Source organism: Malus sylvestris, chromosome 7, assembly GCF_916048215.2.
Source record: "Malus sylvestris chromosome 7, drMalSylv7.2, whole genome shotgun sequence".
Lineage (NCBI taxonomy): Eukaryota > Viridiplantae > Streptophyta > Magnoliopsida > Rosales > Rosaceae > Malus > Malus sylvestris.
The window spans coordinates 29,508,245-29,526,403 of NC_062266.1; the positions used below are offsets into that span (position 1 = coordinate 29,508,245).

Genomic DNA, 18,159 nt, shown 5'->3' on the forward strand with positions numbered 1-18,159 from the left:
TTGGGGTTTAAACCCTAGAGTTTTAGCCGTTTGGTTGCGTGGACAATTTTGTTCCAGTGAAGCATAGGAATATAATTGTTCCGGCTCTGGTTAACTTTATATTGACGGTGTGCTGGGTTGGATGTGTCCGTTATTCATTATAAATTCGCGGCATCATCTCGTTATGGAGAAATTATTAGGTAGTATTGTACTAACACATCATCTGTGATACTCTCTTTTTTCTTGAAAAAATGATACTCGTTCTTTAAATTTGACATGTGAACTATTTTATCCATGCTGGATTTATAGTTTACTTCACGAGGGCACTTAGAGCCATCAGACCGAGGGCGCTTAGATGGGGCAAGTGCCCCTTGGTCTCCAGCATCGACACCGTGTTTTGCCCACACAGGTGATCACTTAGGTAGTTCGCACCAATGTTGGTACAGACACGTCCTTCACCGTCTAGGTTTTGATCTCGAAGCCCTCAAATCACAAGCCAAAACACACAAAAAATAATCAAAATTTTGCATCTGTTGTGGAAACAAAATGTAAAATTAGCAAATCAAATGAGGATTAATTGGGAGGATTTTTGTTAGGATCGGACATAGCTATACAATATGAACAAAAAAATCAGTTTTGGTTTTGATTACTTCAAAACCGCACCGAATTGTAAAGCAAAAAAGTAAAATTAACAAATCAAATGAGGATCAATTAGGAGGATTTTTGTTGGGATCGGACAAAGCTATACAATATGAATAAAAAATCTCGGTTTTGTTTTCGGTTACACTAAAAAACGCACCAAACTGAACCGTGTCTATCCCTAGAAACATTGTACAAGTGACAATATGTGTGAAAACTATGTGACTTTTATTGTGTTCAACTTTCTTTCTTTTTTTATAGTATTCCCACCATGATAGTTATAACCATCATTTAGTATTTGAAAGTAGAACACTTTTTCAACTTTTTATGACAAATATTATTAGAAGTTAAAACACCAATATAACACAGTGGTGGAGAAGAGTATTGTCTTTGCACCACAATTTGAATTTGAATCTCGTCGGCTCCCTAATTGCATATAATATAACAAATATATCGTTCAAAAAATTAAAACACTTTGTGTTTGTCTAAAATCACTTTTAAATTTGCCATAACTTGAACTAGTTAAGCTAAGTTTGTGATTCAGGTGCTAATAATAGACGATGAATAAGCAACTCGTGTTTTCAATGTCAATTAGCAAATTAAATAATATTGCCTTTATTAATTAATTACCATGTGTCCCTTACGGATTGGTGGAGGATATAATTTTTTGTGTTCACCACCACCACGCACTAATTGAAAATAGGTTTGTCTGTGGCGGATCATGTTTTTATTTTTTTATTTTTTATTTTTGGAAACTATGGCAGATTATGTTTAACACATACTCCCAAATACAAGTTTTCTCCCCATTCATTTGTAACGCATGACGTCATGACTCACGTTTTATTCGTGTGTAAAAGGAAAAGGGAAAGAGTACTGGAGTGGACTAATAAGTTTGCTAAGCAATGATCAAAGCACTTCATGCATAAAACATTGACCAAAACGCAAACCTTGTCAAACATGTTATATTACAACTCAATTATTGTACCACTCAAATTAACCAATAATGATGTTTTTGAACACAATAAGTGATAGTTTTGATAGTTTATCTAATGGAGCGCATGGAACCGTCAAAATTATAGAAGCAAGAAATTTTGTGTGTAAAAATAATATCAGTGTATAAAAATAGCGTTTTAGTAGCTGAAGTTTTTTTTTTTTTTTTTTTTTTGACCTAATGTGTTTTGAGTTCAAATATTTCTCCTCTCGTTAATATAAATTAGTATAAAATATCGTTCGTAATAAGAAAAATAATATAAGTAGGAAAGAAGATTTGAAAAAAGAATAATCATTTGCATCAATAACGTCAACTTATTTTTACCATATTTTTAAGGGAATTGTTATTAACACTCTAAAATTTTCATTTTACACTCCTTATAAATGTATTTTTTTAATTATAGAAAATTTGGAGTTCAAAATGAGATTTTTAAAATGCCAATAACAATTTCCTATTTAAGATAGCAATCCAAATGGTTTATATTTAGCATGAGTCCAAGACCAAGCCGCATTCTCACACCCCATTGTAATGAGGTGTATTTTGCATACAACATCTCCACATAAACCTTAACATTATAGGACGATCTTTTGCAGACACATGCAAAATCATGAGAAATTGTTCTGAATGCCAATAATACGGTCTAATATATTAAGTGTCATAATATAATTGGTTAGAAATTTTGAGAAAAACAAATAAACCAATTATATTATGACATTAAATTTAATATGTCATATTCCCACCAGACTGAAAATCTCTTCAAAATCATATCAGAAAGAGGGGGTGCCAGGTTGCCTTTACATACTTGTTGGTTTCTAACATTGCAAACATCGATTAGCTGCAATTAATACATAGACTTTAAGATTCGGACAAATTTTCAAAGATTTACACACTTGTTGGTTTCTATCATCGCAAACATCGATTAATAGCAATCTAATACATTGTGCGTTTAACTTTTGTACAACTTTTAAGGATGAAATTCTGTTTATTAAATAGAAACCATAACATTTCGAACTAGAGAATAACATGACTTGAGGGAAAAAAAACTTACATGGATGTGTTCGACATTGTCAACTCAGACACTTTTCACAACCAACCGAGAGATACGAATTGGAGCCTTCAATTTTTTCGTAGTATATCAGATTTACATTGTTTTGTGTGTGAAGATCAATAACCACGAATGATTTACGTTACTTAATTTGAGTTGTTTACGTGTTAAATTTAAAAAATTTGCCGCATGCGAGGAGGTGTGTCGAGAGTATAAACTATACATTAGATAAATAAGTTTGTTTGTGCTTATAAGTAGTTAGGTTATTCCACACATATTATCAATTGATTTTATGGTGAAACTTCATACACAAACAACACAAAATGGATGACGTGGTGAACCATACGTGATCGTTATATTTCACGCGTGAATAAGCTCTGATACCATGACATGACAGAAGTTGAAGTTCCACCAATATGTAAATAAATTGGCAATATAAATAGTAGCACAAATTTTATGGCTAGTTTGGGATTACTGGGTTTTATTCAAAATTGTTTAAGCTGTGATGTGAGAATTAAACCGTTATTAAAAAAAATACGTTTGGTAAAATATAAAACTAAAAGTGCTTTTATCAAAAAAAAAAAAAAACAGGGATTGAATTGTCAATACGTTAGTTTCATTAATTGGTATTGTTCACATGCATTTAATAAAAAAATGCGTTTTTTTTAAAGCATGCGTAGAAATGATTTTATGTAACATCTCACATCGCCCAGGGGAGTGTATCATGTAAGCTTTATATTCACATATCTTCTTAGCACGACGCATTTTTGGAGCTCACTGTCTTTGGATTTCATCGAAACTCCAAAGTTAAGCGAGTTCGTGCGAGAGCAATCTCAGGATGGGTGACCCACTGGAAAGTTCTGCTCGCGTAAGTTCCCATAAACAAAACCGTAAGGGCATGGTAGGGGCCCAAAACGGACAATATCATGCTACGGTAGAGTCGAGCCTGAGATGTGGTTGAGGTCCAAGCCGGGATGTGACAATTTGGTATCAAAGCCAATCCCTGGCCGAATGTGTGCCAACGAGGACGTCGGGCCCCTAATGGGGGTGAATTGTAACATTCCACATCGTCCAGGGGAGTGGATCATATAAGCCTTATATGTATATTCTCATATCTTCCTATCACGAGACATTTTGGGAGTTCACTGGCTTTGGGTTCCTTCGGAACTCCGAAGTTAAGCGAGTTCGCGCGAGAGCAATCCCAGGATGGGGATGGGTGATCTAATTGGAAGTTCTGCTCGTGTGAGTTCCCAGAAACAAAACCGTGAGGGCGTGGTCGAGGCCCAAAGCGGATAATATCGTGCTACGGTGAAGTCGAACCCTGGATGTGACCCTGGATGTGGTGGAGGCCCGAGCCGGGATGTGACATTTTACCTTTTGCTGTTTTGAACTCGTGATTTTGAAAAAAAATAAATAAATAATTTCCATTTACCAAATAAAACTAAGACCCTAATTTTTTTTTAAGAAGTTGCTTTAAAAAAAATTTAACAACCCCAAATCAACCATTAATAAGAAAATATAAAGTTCATTTTTCTCTAATATGTGATTATTATCAACAAATCTCACCCATCGATACAAAATTCTCCCTTAAACATAAGAGTGTCCTACAATTAACAACTTTCTTATAGGACATTAGTACGATTTATCAATAAATGTTAAAGAGACTTTTTCATAAATGCAATTTGCTGTCACTTCATACTTTTATTTAAAGTTTTATAATATTGACACAAATAACGTTAAATTATAAGATAACAAAAAATCTATAAAGAGTTTCACTATTAAAAAATCTCGCTAACATTTCTCATATCAAGTATGATCTAATAGGTTGGTCCATGCAATATAATATTGGCGCCCGCGCCATCGACTAGGGACTGCAGTTGCAAACGTATCCGTAACAGAGCTTGAAGCTGGAAGCACAGAAACTCCTTGAAACTCTACCCACCGACGGAACCAACAAGAACCCGCCTTGTGCAAGTGAATTTTCTTTTTTCTTTTGGGTCCGAAATTAATAAGAAAGTAATAAAAAAGTTATAAAAGTGAGAAAAAAGGGGGAAAGGATGGGATGCTGAATATTGACAGGGTACAAGTAAGTTTTATTGACCGTTGAACAACGTACTGGCCTTAAAATAACCACCACACACTCCATTAGAACATTTCACGACTTTCCTTGTCTCTTTTTGTTAATTGCAAATTCGATCCCTACAGTGTAGTGGTTATTCCAATTTGATCTTTGACCTTCTAATCGTCTCAAGTTGGACCTTTAATTATCTAAAATAAGAGGAGAGATTTGAACTTTGATGCAGAGAAAGAAGTTAATACCGTAGTCAATTTGACTATTTGTTTCTACAATTGTTCCATAACTTTTTAATTTTAAATTAGAAAAAATTGACGTTAGTTACAAAACTCAATAAGATTACTAATAAGTAAAATTTAGTTTGACAGATTTTTTTTTTAGTGAAACAAACAATGATATCAACTATGACAAAAAGGAGCCTTTTCGAATCATCACCACTTGTTTGTTGAAGGAGATTGGTTAGTCATTTTGAGAACTAATGAATCACAAAAATGATCACGTAAATAAGACACTTACATATAAATCATATTATTCAGCCAAATCAGATATTGTCAATTTTCTTAAGATCAAAACTAACAATTCTAGTTGGTCAAATCTAATACCGGTTAAGGGAAACAAGTCCAAACTTGATTTGGTTGGTTTAATTTATATGATTTACAACCTAGTCGTAAGTAGTAACCTACTAGTAGAGCGAAAACATTTTGGTCAAAATAGATGGGTTAAGAAAATGTCAAACAAATTCTCATATTATATGCTAATATTTGGAACGAAAACGATTTCTTGCTCTTATCAAATCCGTTCGAAAGTTTAGAGTTAATTATGAAGAGCTTGTAACTAAAGTGATAAAAAATATTTAAATTTTTACTCGATGTTATAAGTTCAATTCTATACTCCCTTGAGATATAATTTAGGACTAATTTGAGACAAAAAAAATTATAAGACTCGAACCAGAAAAACCTCAAAAATTTAGGGGACAAATGTGAGATCAAACCTAATTATTCTTGTAATATTTGAATTCGACATTCTAAAGATACAGTAGGCACACTCTTTACACGCCCCCCCTCCATTTCTGACTAAATCCCAAAACCAAAGTAGGTCAACATAAGTCAATTCAATTCCCAAATAAACAAATTACGACCCAGTCGCTCTGACTTCACTTTATACTAGCCTCTTGTCACGCACAGTTAATTACGAGATTTTGTTTTGTATTATTATTTATTTTTAATTATAATTTAAATATTATGAAAGTTTCGCTTATTTTACTTCTCCCTATATATACACCCCCTCCATTTCCCGCTGTCGACCAAATCACACACATCAAAGAACACTCAACAGAGAAAGAAAATTTGATAAAATCCCCCCCCCCCCCCCAAAAAAAAAAGAAATCCACACAGAGAAAAGCAAAATAATGCCTTGCGCTTTGGTGGTGCCGAACTCGCCGATTTGTTCGCCGTCGCAAATTCCCTCCCATTTTTTCCGGTCGTCGGCTTTAGCTTCCCCTTCTGCCTGTTCTTTACCTAGAGTCCTCCATGGCGCGCCTCCCACACCGTCGCGGTCGCCGGCCTTGACGACGCCGGCTTTTGAGTCTCGGTTTCAGAGGCAGGAGATAAGCGAGTGCCAGAAGCAGGCTTCGGGTTTGGCTCTGAAGAGGAAGAGGCCGAGGATGATTGATATTCCGGTGGCGCCTTTGGTGAATTTTAAGGTGGAGTCGAGTGAGGGTGCGGCGGAGAGAGTGGAGGTGCTGGAGGTTGATGAGGATGTGTATTCGGTTTATTGTAAGAGGGGGAGGAGAGGTTCAATGGAGGATCGTTACTCTGCCGTTGTCGATCTTCACGATGATTCGAGACAGGTAAATTGTGATTATTTCGCTCTCAATTTTCTGTTTGTTTCCCAGGAAAATTTCACAAATGGAAATTAGTATCTTTACTAGAAACTTCAAGCATTTAACTTTGATTAGATTGTTTTACAGTTTTATTTGGAGTGGAGCTTCAACTGAGAAAATTTAGGATGAAATCAAAAGTACAAGAATTGGGTTTCTATAAATTTTGAGAAAGATATAAAATTGTGGAATTTATGTTTTTGAATTCGCTGTTCGAATTCGTTCTGATTAGATTATGTGACTACAGGCATTCTTTGGTGTGTTTGATGGGCATGGAGGAGCAAAAGCAGCTGAATTTGCAGCCAAGAACTTGACTAAAAACATTGCGGATCGTTTGACGGGTGAAAGTGAAGAGGAAATCGTGGAAGCAGTCAAAGATGGTTATCTAACCACCGATGTCGAGTTTCTGAAGGAGGATGTTGCTGGCGGCGCATGCTGTGTGACTGCCTTGATACAAAAGGGCAACCTTGTGGTGTCCAATGCCGGTGACTGTCGTGCTGTTATGAGCCGAGGAGGGGTTGCCGAGGCCCTTACATCCGATCATCATCCTTCTAGAATAGATGAAAGGGAAAGGATTGAGACCACGGTGAGCATTCAAATATGTGCACATGGATTCGAGGATTTGATATTCGTACGTCAAGGTTGAAATGGAAGATCGTGGACTTTGTCGCTGATTGGATTTTGCGATTTTTGTTTTGCAGGGTGGTTATGTAGATTGTTGCCGCGGTGTTTGGAGAATTCAGGGATCTCTTGCTGCTTCGAGATCAATTGGAGATAGACAGCTTAAAGAATGGGTGATAGCAGAACCAGAGACTATAGTCTTGAGAATAGACCCCGAATGCGAGTTTTTAATGTTAGCTTCTGATGGCCTTTGGGACAAGGTAATTTTAGAACTAAGCTCATTCATTCCGCTTCACGTGTCTTCGTTTAGAGTCATTACTTCGGAATTACCAAAATCTAATACGAAGTTTTCATCTCTCTTTTCCAGGTTACTAATCAAGAGGCGGTAGATAGAGTTCGCCCTTTATGCGTTGGTGTTGATAAGCCGGAGCTCTTTTCTGCTTGCAAGAAGCTTGTTGATCTGTCGATAACGAGAGGTTCCATGGATGATACAAGTGTGATGATAGTCCAATTAGGTCGTTTCGTTTTATGATAATTGACTTTTTCTTGCACTGCAAGTAAACTTTTGAAGAAAGTTGCAGAAAGGAAGGCAGGAGGACAATTCTTCTGGGATTTGGTACCAAAGTAAGTTCTTTTATATCAATGGTAGAAAACGACTGCAGGAAAGCCATGGTGCAGAAAAGCAACAATCGTAGGATCAATTGTAAATGAAAATTTGTATGCTCGCCGGAGATTTTGTCTCGGCTGTAGGAAGAGGGTACTAGAAGCACGTTACACGTTACGATAATTGTAATTTTTCCAAATTTATAATAAATGATCAAATGCTTACCCTTTAAGCTCAGTTTCTATTTCTGTTTTACCGCATAAGTAGCTCAATGTTTATATACGATTTGTCACTTTATGGTCGTAACGTTATGCTTAATTCAACACGTTATAATTTGAGTACAACAGTAATTATCCTGTAGTGGTTTGCCTGAGTATGTTGAACTAGACCTATAAATGGGTCGGGTTTATCGGGTTTGAGGCAGGTTCAATCCGATCCGTTAAGTTAACGAGTCATCCGAACCCGACCCGTTAAGCTAACGGGTTACCCTTTTCACCCGTTAACAATTATTATTATTATTATTATTATTATTATTTTCATAGAGTTTATTTTTTGTTGTTAAGATTTTACTGAAATCACTAAAACATCTTCAACTAACGAGTGCTAACGGGTCTAACGGGTTGACCCAAAGTGACCCGTTAGCAACCAAATCCATTAAACATCTATTCAAATACTAATATTAACGGGTGGGATCCAAAATACCATGTCCACGTCGAACAAACTCCGCCTTATGGACGTGTTTTGGCTTTGTCTTGTTTAAAGTCAACTTCTAGAGCACGTGCTTTTATTTTGGTTAAACTGCTGTCGGACCAGGTCACGGTCCCGTTTGGCAGCTGCGGCCTGCAAGCATAGTATGCACTTGTTTTAGTGTTAAAATTCAATAAAAATAATATTATGTGGGTGAATTCGGACGTAGTCACCACCAGTCTATTTAGACTTCGCTTTTGCATTAGAAAATTTAGAACATGCACTAATCAAGTGATTTGTGACTGTGTTAGTGGACATCACACACTCCATTAGAACATTTCACGACTTACCTTGTCTCTTTTTGTTAATTACAAATTCGATCCCTACATTGTAGTCGTTATTCCAATTTGATCTTTGACCATCTAATCGTCTCAAGTTTGACCTTTAATTATCTAAAATAAGAGGAGAGATTTGAACTTGAACGCAGAGAAAGAAGTTATTACCGTAGTCAATTTGACTATTTGTTTCTACAATTGTTCCATAACTTTTTAATTTTAAATTAGAAAAAATTGACGTTAGTTATAAAACTCAACAAGATTACTAATGAGTAAAATTTAGTTTGACAGATTTTTTTTTTTAGTGAAACAATGACACACCCCGATCCTAGAATCAAGGTGTGTTGGCCGTCACGTGAGTGTGACGTAACCAAAAGTGCGACGCGGAAGCAATAGATAAGAGAAATACGAAGAAATAAAAAAACAAATACTAGCAATAATATCCAACTGGCATGCTAGAGTGAGTTTAAGTGTGAAACACATATATTCAGAGCATAAGTACTAGGTGCAGTCAAGTAGGACCATAACTAAATTACAACACCCGAAGGTGAGTCATACATTTATGTAGTATGTCAGTACGCCATGGGAATCCTCGTGGGCCACCAACGCTGTTAACTAGAACCTGGAGGGGCGCAAAACAAAATTGAGTGGGTCAGTAAAACAAAGCTTTTTGAAAACATTTCAATTAATAACATTTCTAACCCCTCGCTGTAAAACATGTATACTTTCCCATAAAATAACATAATATACATATAAATCTTCATATATCTCAAATCACAAATCTTTTTCCAATACCAAAAAGTGTGCCATGCTATAAATGTCAATAACAGATTAAGAATGCATCAATATAACATGTGACATAATGAATCAACCGGAGACCCTGCAGTTGGTCATGTACGGTTAATTTCATAGCTCAATATCCAAACCAACCGGAGTCACCACAATGACCTATACGACACTACTCTGCACATAAATCGGAACTACCTGAAGTAGTCTGTACGATAACAATGGTGTAAGAATACGCTATAGTGCTTATCTCATCAACAGCTGTATAATAATCTAAAATCACCTACAGTCGGAACCACTCTACGGTCTGTACAACATGTCGGAACCCTCTCATGGTCTGTATGACATGCACCTACTTTGATCCAAGGTGAGCGTGCGGTGCAGGGTGAATAATATAAGCACTAATACCAGGGGTGCAGGTTTGAGCTTTCAACACAATTCACTTCATCGATAGTTCACATGAATAACATAAAACTCACATGATACTCACATGTGCGTCCACAACACAATTTCACATATATATGCATCAATTACTAATTCATATAATTCATAATATGCATGCATGGCATTTTAAAAACATACTTTCATTTAAATTCAATTTCTGGGAAATTCAGTAGTATATAGGTAATAATAGAAAATTACCCACTCACTGGTAAGTCGAAGGGTCGTAACCCCCGTGACGTCCTTGAATGCGCTCGTCCTCGGGATAGGTATCACCTATATGCGAAACAACTATAACAACGTTATTGAAAGCACATAACCGACAATTCGTAATAACTTCTCATACGATGCTCAATTTGGGTATATGAATATACCAAAGTGACCTACTCGACGTCGAGGTATTTTTAGAAAAAAAAATTTGAGGCCTCACGGGCCCCCACGCGCGTCACCTTCTTCCTCCAGTCGCCGGAAAACTGGAGATTCAATCTCCTTGTTCTCCGTCATTTATCAACCATTTTTCACGCATTTTATATCAAATTGAAGCCCTAAGCGTGTAGAATCACGTTACACTACTTTAAGGTTAAAAAACATACGAAATCTCACCAGAGAAATTCCAAGAAAACCGGCCAACTTCGAACCCGGCGATCCCGACGTCCAAAACCTTCAAACTAAACACTCCGAGCTTCCTTAGGACCTTACTAAGCTCACTGTAAGCTTAGAATTCCCTGAAATTCAACAATTCACGTGTGCATGAACAGTACTCAAATCGGACCTTGAGGTTTCAACGTGATATCGAGGGTTTCCAGTTCTAAAAATGACACCAATCAAATCAGGAGATTGAAATGATGAAGAAACTCACTTTTTTGACTTCGATCCGCGAAGAAATTGAAGAAACTCACTTTTTTGGCTTCGATTCGCGAAGAAATTGAGGGATTGGTGCTTTGGTCCGTACGAGTTCGAGAGGAAGAGAGAGAGAACTACGAGGGAGGAGAGAGAGAGCAAGGGGAAGAACTTGTCCCGTGTGTGTATGTGTGGTCCACCCAAAACAAGCCATACTTTCATTCCCTAACCACACAAATTTCAAATAACTTTTAATCCATTTAAAATCTTCCAAACATTTGGGAGAGTATGAATTATTCCAAATTATACGTCACACGTACCTTAGTCACCTTAAGGGTAATTTCGTCATTTTACAACCTCGATAAATAAAAACTCGGGACGGGCTGTGACAAACAAACAATGATATCGACTATGACAAAAAGGAGCCTTTTCGAATCATCACCACTTGTGTGTTGAAGGAGATTGGTCAGTCATTTTGAGAACTAATGAAACACAAAAATGATTACGTAAATAAGACACTTACATATAAATCATATTATTCAGCCAAACCAGATATTGTCAATTTTCTTAAGATCAAAACTAACAATTCTAGTTGGTCAAATCTAATACCGGTTAAGGAAAACAAGTCCAAACTTGATTTGGTTGGTTTAATTTGTATGATATACAACCTAGTCGTAAGTAGTAACTTACTAGTAGAGGGAAAACATTTTGGTCAAAATAGATGGGTTAAGAAAATGTCAAACAAATTCTCATATTATATGCTAATATTTAGAACGAAAACGATTTCTTGCTCTTATCAAATCCATTCGAAAGTTCAGAGTTAATTATGAAGAACTTATAACTAAAGTGATCAAGAATATTTAAATTTTTACTCGACGTTATAAGTTCAATTCTACACTCCCTTGAGAGAGAATTTAGGACTAATTTGAGACAAAAAAAATTATAAGACTCGAACCAAAAAAACCTCAAAAATTTAGGGGACAAATGTGAGATCAAACCTAATTATTCTTGTAATCTTTGAATTCGACATTTTAAAGATACAGTAGGCACACCCTTTACACGCCCTCCCTCCATTTCTGACTAAATCCCAAAACCAAAACAGGTCAACATAAGTCAATACAATTCCCAAATAAACAAATTACGACCCGTCGCTCTGACTTCACTTTATATTAGCCTCTTGTCAAGCACAGTTAATTACGAGATTTTGTATTGTATTTTTATTTTTTTAAATTATAATTAAAATAATAATTTAAATATTATGAAAGTTTCGCTTATTTTACTTCTCCCTATATATACACCCCCTCCATTTCCCGCTGTCGACCAAATCACACACAGCAAAGAACACTCAACAGAGAAAGAAAATTTGATAAAATCCCCCCCCCCCCCCCCAAAAAAAAAGAAATCCACACAGAGAAAGGCAAAATAATGCCTTGCGCTTTGGTGGTGCCGAACTCGCCTATTTTTTCGCCGTCGCAAATTCCCTCCCATTTTTTCCGGTCGTCGGCCTTAGCTTCCCCTTCTGCCTGTTCTTCGCCTAGAGTCCTCCATGGCGCGCCGCCCACACCGTCGCGGTCGCCGGCTTTTGAGTCTCGGTTTCAGAGGCAGTTGATAAGCGAGTGCCAGAAGCAGGCTTCGGGTTTGGCTCTGAAGAGGAAGAGGCCGATGATGATTGATATTCCGGTGGCGCCCTTGGTGAATTTTAAGGTGGAGTCGAGTGAGGGTGCGGCGGAGAGAGTGGAGGTGCTGGAGGTTGATGAGGATGTGTATTCGGTTTATTGTAAGAGGGGGAGGAGAGGTCCAATGGAGGATCGTTACTCTGCCGTTGTCGATCTTCACGATGATTCGAGACAGGTAAATTGTAATTATTTCGCTCTCAATTTTCTGTTTGTTTCCCGGGAAAATTTCACAAATGGAAATTAGTATCTTTACTAGAAACTTCAAGAATTTAGCTTTGATTAGATTGTTTTACAATTTTATTTGGAGTTGAGCTTCAACTGAGAAAGTTTAGGATGAAATCAAAAGTACAAGAATTGGGTTTCTATAAATTTTGAGAAAGATATAAAATTGTGGAATTTATGTTTTTGAATTCGCTGTTCGAATTCGTTCTGATTAGATTATGTGACTACAGGCATTCTTTGGTGTGTTTGATGGGCATGGAGGAGCAAAAGCAGCTGAATTTGCAGCCAAGAACTTGACTAAAAACATTGCGGATCGTTTGACGGGTGAAAGTGAAGAGGAAATCGTGGAAGCAGTCAAAGATGGTTATCTAACCACCGATGTCGAGTTTCTGAAGGAGGATGTTGCTGGCGGCGCATGCTGTGTGACTGCCTTGATACGAAAGGGCAACCTTGTGGTGTCCAATGCCGGTGACTGTCGTGCTGTTATGAGCCGAGGAGGGGTTGCCGAGGCCCTTACATCCGATCATCATCCTTCTAGAATAGATGAAAGGGAAAGGATTGAGACCACGGTGAGCATTCAAATATGTGCACATGGATTCGAGGATTTGATATTCGTACGTCAAGATTGAAATGGAAGATCGTGGACTTTGTCGCTGATTGGATTTTGCGATTTTTGTTTTGCAGGGTGGTTATGTAGATTGTTGCCGCGGTGTTTGGAGAATTCAGGGATCTCTTGCTGCTTCGAGATCAATTGGAGATAGGCAGCTTAAAGAATGGGTGATAGCAGAACCAGAGACTAAAGTCTTGAGAATAGACCCCGAATGCGAGTTTTTAATGTTAGCTTCTGATGGCCTTTGGGACAAGGTAATTTTAGAACTAAGCTCATTCATTCCGCTTCACGTGTCTTCGTTTAGAGTCATTACTTCGGAATTACCAAAATCTAATACGAAGTTTTCATCTCTCTTTTCCAGGTTACTAATCAAGAGGCGGTAGATATAGTTCGCCCTTTATGCGTTGGTGTTGATAAGCCGGAGCTCTTTTCTGCTTGCAAGAAGCTTGTTGATCTGTCGATAACGAGAGGTTCCATGGATGATACAAGTGTGATGATAGTCCAATTAGGTCGTTTCGTTTTATGATAATTGACTTTTTCTTGCACTGCAAGTAAACTTTTGAAGAAAGTTGCAGAAAGGAAGGCAGGAGGACAATTCTTCTGGGATTTGGTACCAAAGTAAGTTCTTTTATATCAATGGTAGAAAACGAATGCAGGAAAGCCATAGTGCAGACTAGCAACAATCGTAGGATCAATTGTAAATGAAAATTTGTATGCTCGCCGGAGATTTTGTCTCGGCTGTAGGAAGAGGGTACTAGAAGCACGTTACGATAATTGTAATTTTTCCAAATTTATAATAAATGATCAAATGCTTACCCTTTAAGCTCAGTTTCTATTTCTGTTTTACTGCATAAGTAGCTTAATCGTTTATTTACGATTTGTCACTTTGTGGTCTTAACGTTATGCTTAATTCAACACGTTATAATTTGAGTACAACAGTAATTATCCTGTAGTGGTTTGCCTGAGTATGTTGAACTAGACCTATAAACGGGTCGGGTTTATCGGGTTTGAGTCAGGTTCAATCTGATCCGTTAAGTTAACGAGTCATCTGAATCCGACCTGTTAAGCTAACGGGTTACCCTTTTCACCCGTTAACAATTATTATTATTATTATTTTCCTAGAGTTTATTTTTTGTTGTTAAAACTTTACTGAAATCACTAAAACATCTTCAACTAACGAGTGCTAACGGGTCTAACGGGTTGACCCAAAATGACCCATTAGCAACCCAATTCATTAAACATCTATTCAAATACTAATATTAATGGGTCGGGTCCAAAATACCAGGTCCACGTCGAACAAACTCCGCCTTATGGACGTGTTTTGGCTTTGTCTTGTTTAAAGTCAACTTCTAGAGCACGTGCTTTTATTTTGGTTAAACTGCTGTCGGACCAGGTCACGGTCCCGTTTGGCAGCTGCGGCCTGCAAGCATAGTATGCACTTGTTTTAGTGTTAAAATTCAATAAAAATAATATTATGTGGGTGAATTCGGACGTAGTCACCACCAGTCTATTTACACTTCGCTTTCGCATTAGAAAATTTAGAACATGCACTAATCAAGTGATTTGTGACTGTGTTAGTGGACATCAGGACGTGCCAAACTTTTTTATCCACTCTTGTGCCGGCTTTTATCTTTTGTTTTCAGTCAACGAAAAATGAAATTCAAACTTGGTGGTATGAACAATTGATCAATTCATAATAAGGCCCACGCAACCACCACGGGAAGAAGGCCTCATTGGGATATATTGATGTGGAATACAAAAGTTGTTTGTATTGTTATTGAATCATTGAATTTTTGTGTTCATTGTATTGCAGCTCTTGAATCGAACTCCTTTGATTGTGCATTCGAATGATTTCGGTTAAGATATTGTTGCTTACTGAGTTTCGTAGCTGTTTTTTTTTTTTAGTATATCGATATTTTTATACTAAATGGAGGGGGAGTTTGGCTAAACCACACAATAGGCAGCCAAATTTGGTATCGAATTTGTCATCCACGAGATTCGAACCTAAGACCTCTTACTTCCAAGTGAAGAGGAATACAACCAGACCGTAGTCATGAGTAACAAAACATTGCATATGATTAAACTTTTTTTTTTTTGTAGCTGTTTTGATAGCATTGTTTACATTAGATGTTTTATACCTTTCTCTTGGGTTTTTGAACTCTTGTAGTTTCGTTTTGAGGTTTATTTGTAAGAAATGGTAATGGAATTGTTTATATTTAGGTCTAAAGACTTTGAAGAAGTTACTTTTTGCTCTTAGAAGTAATGTGAAGTGCCATCTGTTTGGGTGGAAAGCAATAATACTTATGTACCCCATTGTAGTTTCGATCCCCACCATTTTTTCCTCTAACAACTAACAATTTATGACTCGTTTTGATGTGCTTTTAAAATGACTGAAAGCGATTTTAGAGAAAATATTTTTTAGTTCCAAAAGTACTTTAAATGCTTTTTGTAATAAGTACCAGTTATGTGCTTATTCCAGGAAGCATTTAAGTATTTTTCCAGGATTTACTTGCATTTTTATTAATGATTAGTTACAAAAACATTTTCACAAAAAATGTTTTCAATCATTTTAAAAGCACATCCAAACGAACTCTTAATCTATTAAAACTATCGGTTGTCATTGATTATCTTCTTAATTATTCAACCTAATTAACCTAACGGCTAAAAAATTGCCAAAAGTTAAAAAGTGGAGTGTGGAAATCATTCACGAATTAAATGGGCTAAGTTTTTCTTGGGCTTATACATTTTTTGTCAAAGGTTATTGGGCTTCTCAGACATGCTTCGACTTTAAAATAAATTTTCCAATTTTGCATCACAACACCGTGTGCTATAATAGGCCCATAACTCGGCATTAAAAGAAAAAGAAAAAAAAAAACCCTGTGTTAACTTACAAATGAATAATTATGCTTTTGCTTAGCCAAAAAGATTACATGTTAATAGGTTACTGGTAAACTTCCAAAAACTTATATTTTAAACAAGACGTGCTTGTAAGAATCAGATACGAACCAAAAACTCAAGATTTCAAGTTTGGATCCACCTCACTAATAATCAAATACAAAATCATCGATTTGAGATTCCAAATTTAAATTCTCCTCGTTAATTTTGTTTGTATCAAAAGAAAAAGAAAAATTAAACGAGTAAACCTAAATTTACCTCTGTGTATAAGAAAACTTAATATTAAAAATGATTTTTATCACAAATGATTCTTGAAATTGATTTTCATCATCAATATGACATTTGAAATTGAAAATCAATTAATATAGTCCCTGAAAATAGGTATCGCAAATTAATGTGGTCATTCCGTCACAATTCTGTTAAATTTTTTGTTAAATGTTGATGTGACACATACATGGCCCCACAAGATTTATGAGTTTTTATCACAAATGGTTCATGAAATTAACCCACACTATCAAGATGATCCATAAAATTAAAAATCGGTTAATATAGTCATTGAAAATAGGTGTTGCAAATTAATATGATCATTCCACCACAATTCTGTAAATTTTTTTGTTATGTGTGTGATTTTAATAATTAATTTAAAAAGTTGTTTAAATACCTTTTGACAATGATTTTTTTTTTCTTATAGTAAGATTTGATAGATTTTCAATTTTAGGAACCATTTTAATATCGCAGGTCAATTTAGGGACATTTTGATGTTGTGGGTCAATTTTAAGAACAACTCCACCCATGGAGCCCTCCTTCTGGCAATCCACTATTAAATCCACCCCATTGAACAATAACTGCCTTTAATGAATAGTAAATGCCATTAATGAACAGTAATTGCCATTTGCATCTCCACCCTTGGAGCCCTCCCCCTGGCAATAGGCAATAAAATATTAGTTTTTTTTGTTTGTTTAAATAATACAAAATAAAATTATTTGTAATTTCGAATAAGATTTTTTAAATCGTTCTCGTTGCGCCACGTGTCATTGTATCTAAAAATAATATCTTTAATTCTTTTGCCAAAAAAGTAATGATGAAAACAAAAAATGGTTTTTTTTTCTTCCTGTAATACAACACCTATCATAGAAAAAGTGAAAATAATGCATATAGATAAAAAAAAATTAAAAAAACCGGACCCAGCCTGACACAAAAAATGGTTTTTTTTTTCTCCCTTGCGTCAGCATGACCCCTTCCCCCTCGAGCAGCAGGCCTGTCAATTTTCCACAGGCCTGCAACTCGGGCTCCCACCCTCACTCGGGCCCTTCAACGCTGGACCTCCTCCCACTGGCCCTCGGGCCCTTTCCTAGAGCCTGTCCCCCGAGCAAACTCCATGAGTGGAGTTGCTCTAAGAACCATTTATGTGGAAAAAAGACTTATGAGATCCATTTATGTGCCGTATCAGCACTTAATGAAATGTTTAACATAATTGTGATGGAATGACCATATTGATTTGCGACACCTATTTTTAAAGACTACATTAATTGATTTTCAATTTCAAGGACCATATTAATGATGTGGTTCAATTTCAATGACAATTTGTGATAAAAATCCTATTAAAAAAGAATGTATTCTCGAAATACTTTCCTATATATATATCACATTTACTACATCTACATGTTACCATGTGCACGGTCGTTGAAAAAGGTCGGGTTAAATCCGGACCCGCATCTAATGACCCGGCGACTATCCACAACCACTTTTGCATGAAGAAGTTCAGCCAATGAGTAAAGCGCACGACAGAACATTTTTAACACGTAATTATTTTAAAATTTTTTCTCCTCCTCATC

At 36.4% G+C, this 18,159-nt stretch overlaps 1 protein-coding gene across 4 annotated transcripts; it reads left to right on the forward strand.

Moving 5' to 3' along the window:
• The first annotated feature begins 6,083 nt into the window (after positions 1-6,083).
• On the forward strand, positions 6,084-14,192 carry LOC126630756 (probable protein phosphatase 2C 25). 4 transcript variants are annotated; one of them, XM_050300922.1, is made up of 5 exons: positions 6,086-6,430; positions 12,626-12,772; positions 13,050-13,388; positions 13,504-13,683; positions 13,791-14,192. In XM_050300922.1, the coding sequence occupies exons 1-5, from the start codon at positions 6,137-6,139 to the stop codon at positions 13,953-13,955; spliced, it is 1,125 nt and encodes a 374-aa protein (XP_050156879.1). In that variant the 5' UTR covers positions 6,086-6,136; the 3' UTR covers positions 13,956-14,192. The 4 variants fall into 4 exon arrangements, with proteins under 4 accessions (XP_050156878.1, XP_050156880.1, XP_050156879.1 ...); XM_050300920.1 differs by having other exon boundaries at positions 6,086-6,327; positions 12,523-12,772; XM_050300921.1 differs by lacking the exons at positions 12,626-12,772; positions 13,050-13,388; positions 13,504-13,683; positions 13,791-14,192 and adding exons at positions 6,855-7,193; positions 7,309-7,488; positions 7,596-8,069 and having other exon boundaries at positions 6,084-6,577.
• The last annotated feature ends 3,967 nt before the right edge of the window (positions 14,193-18,159 follow it).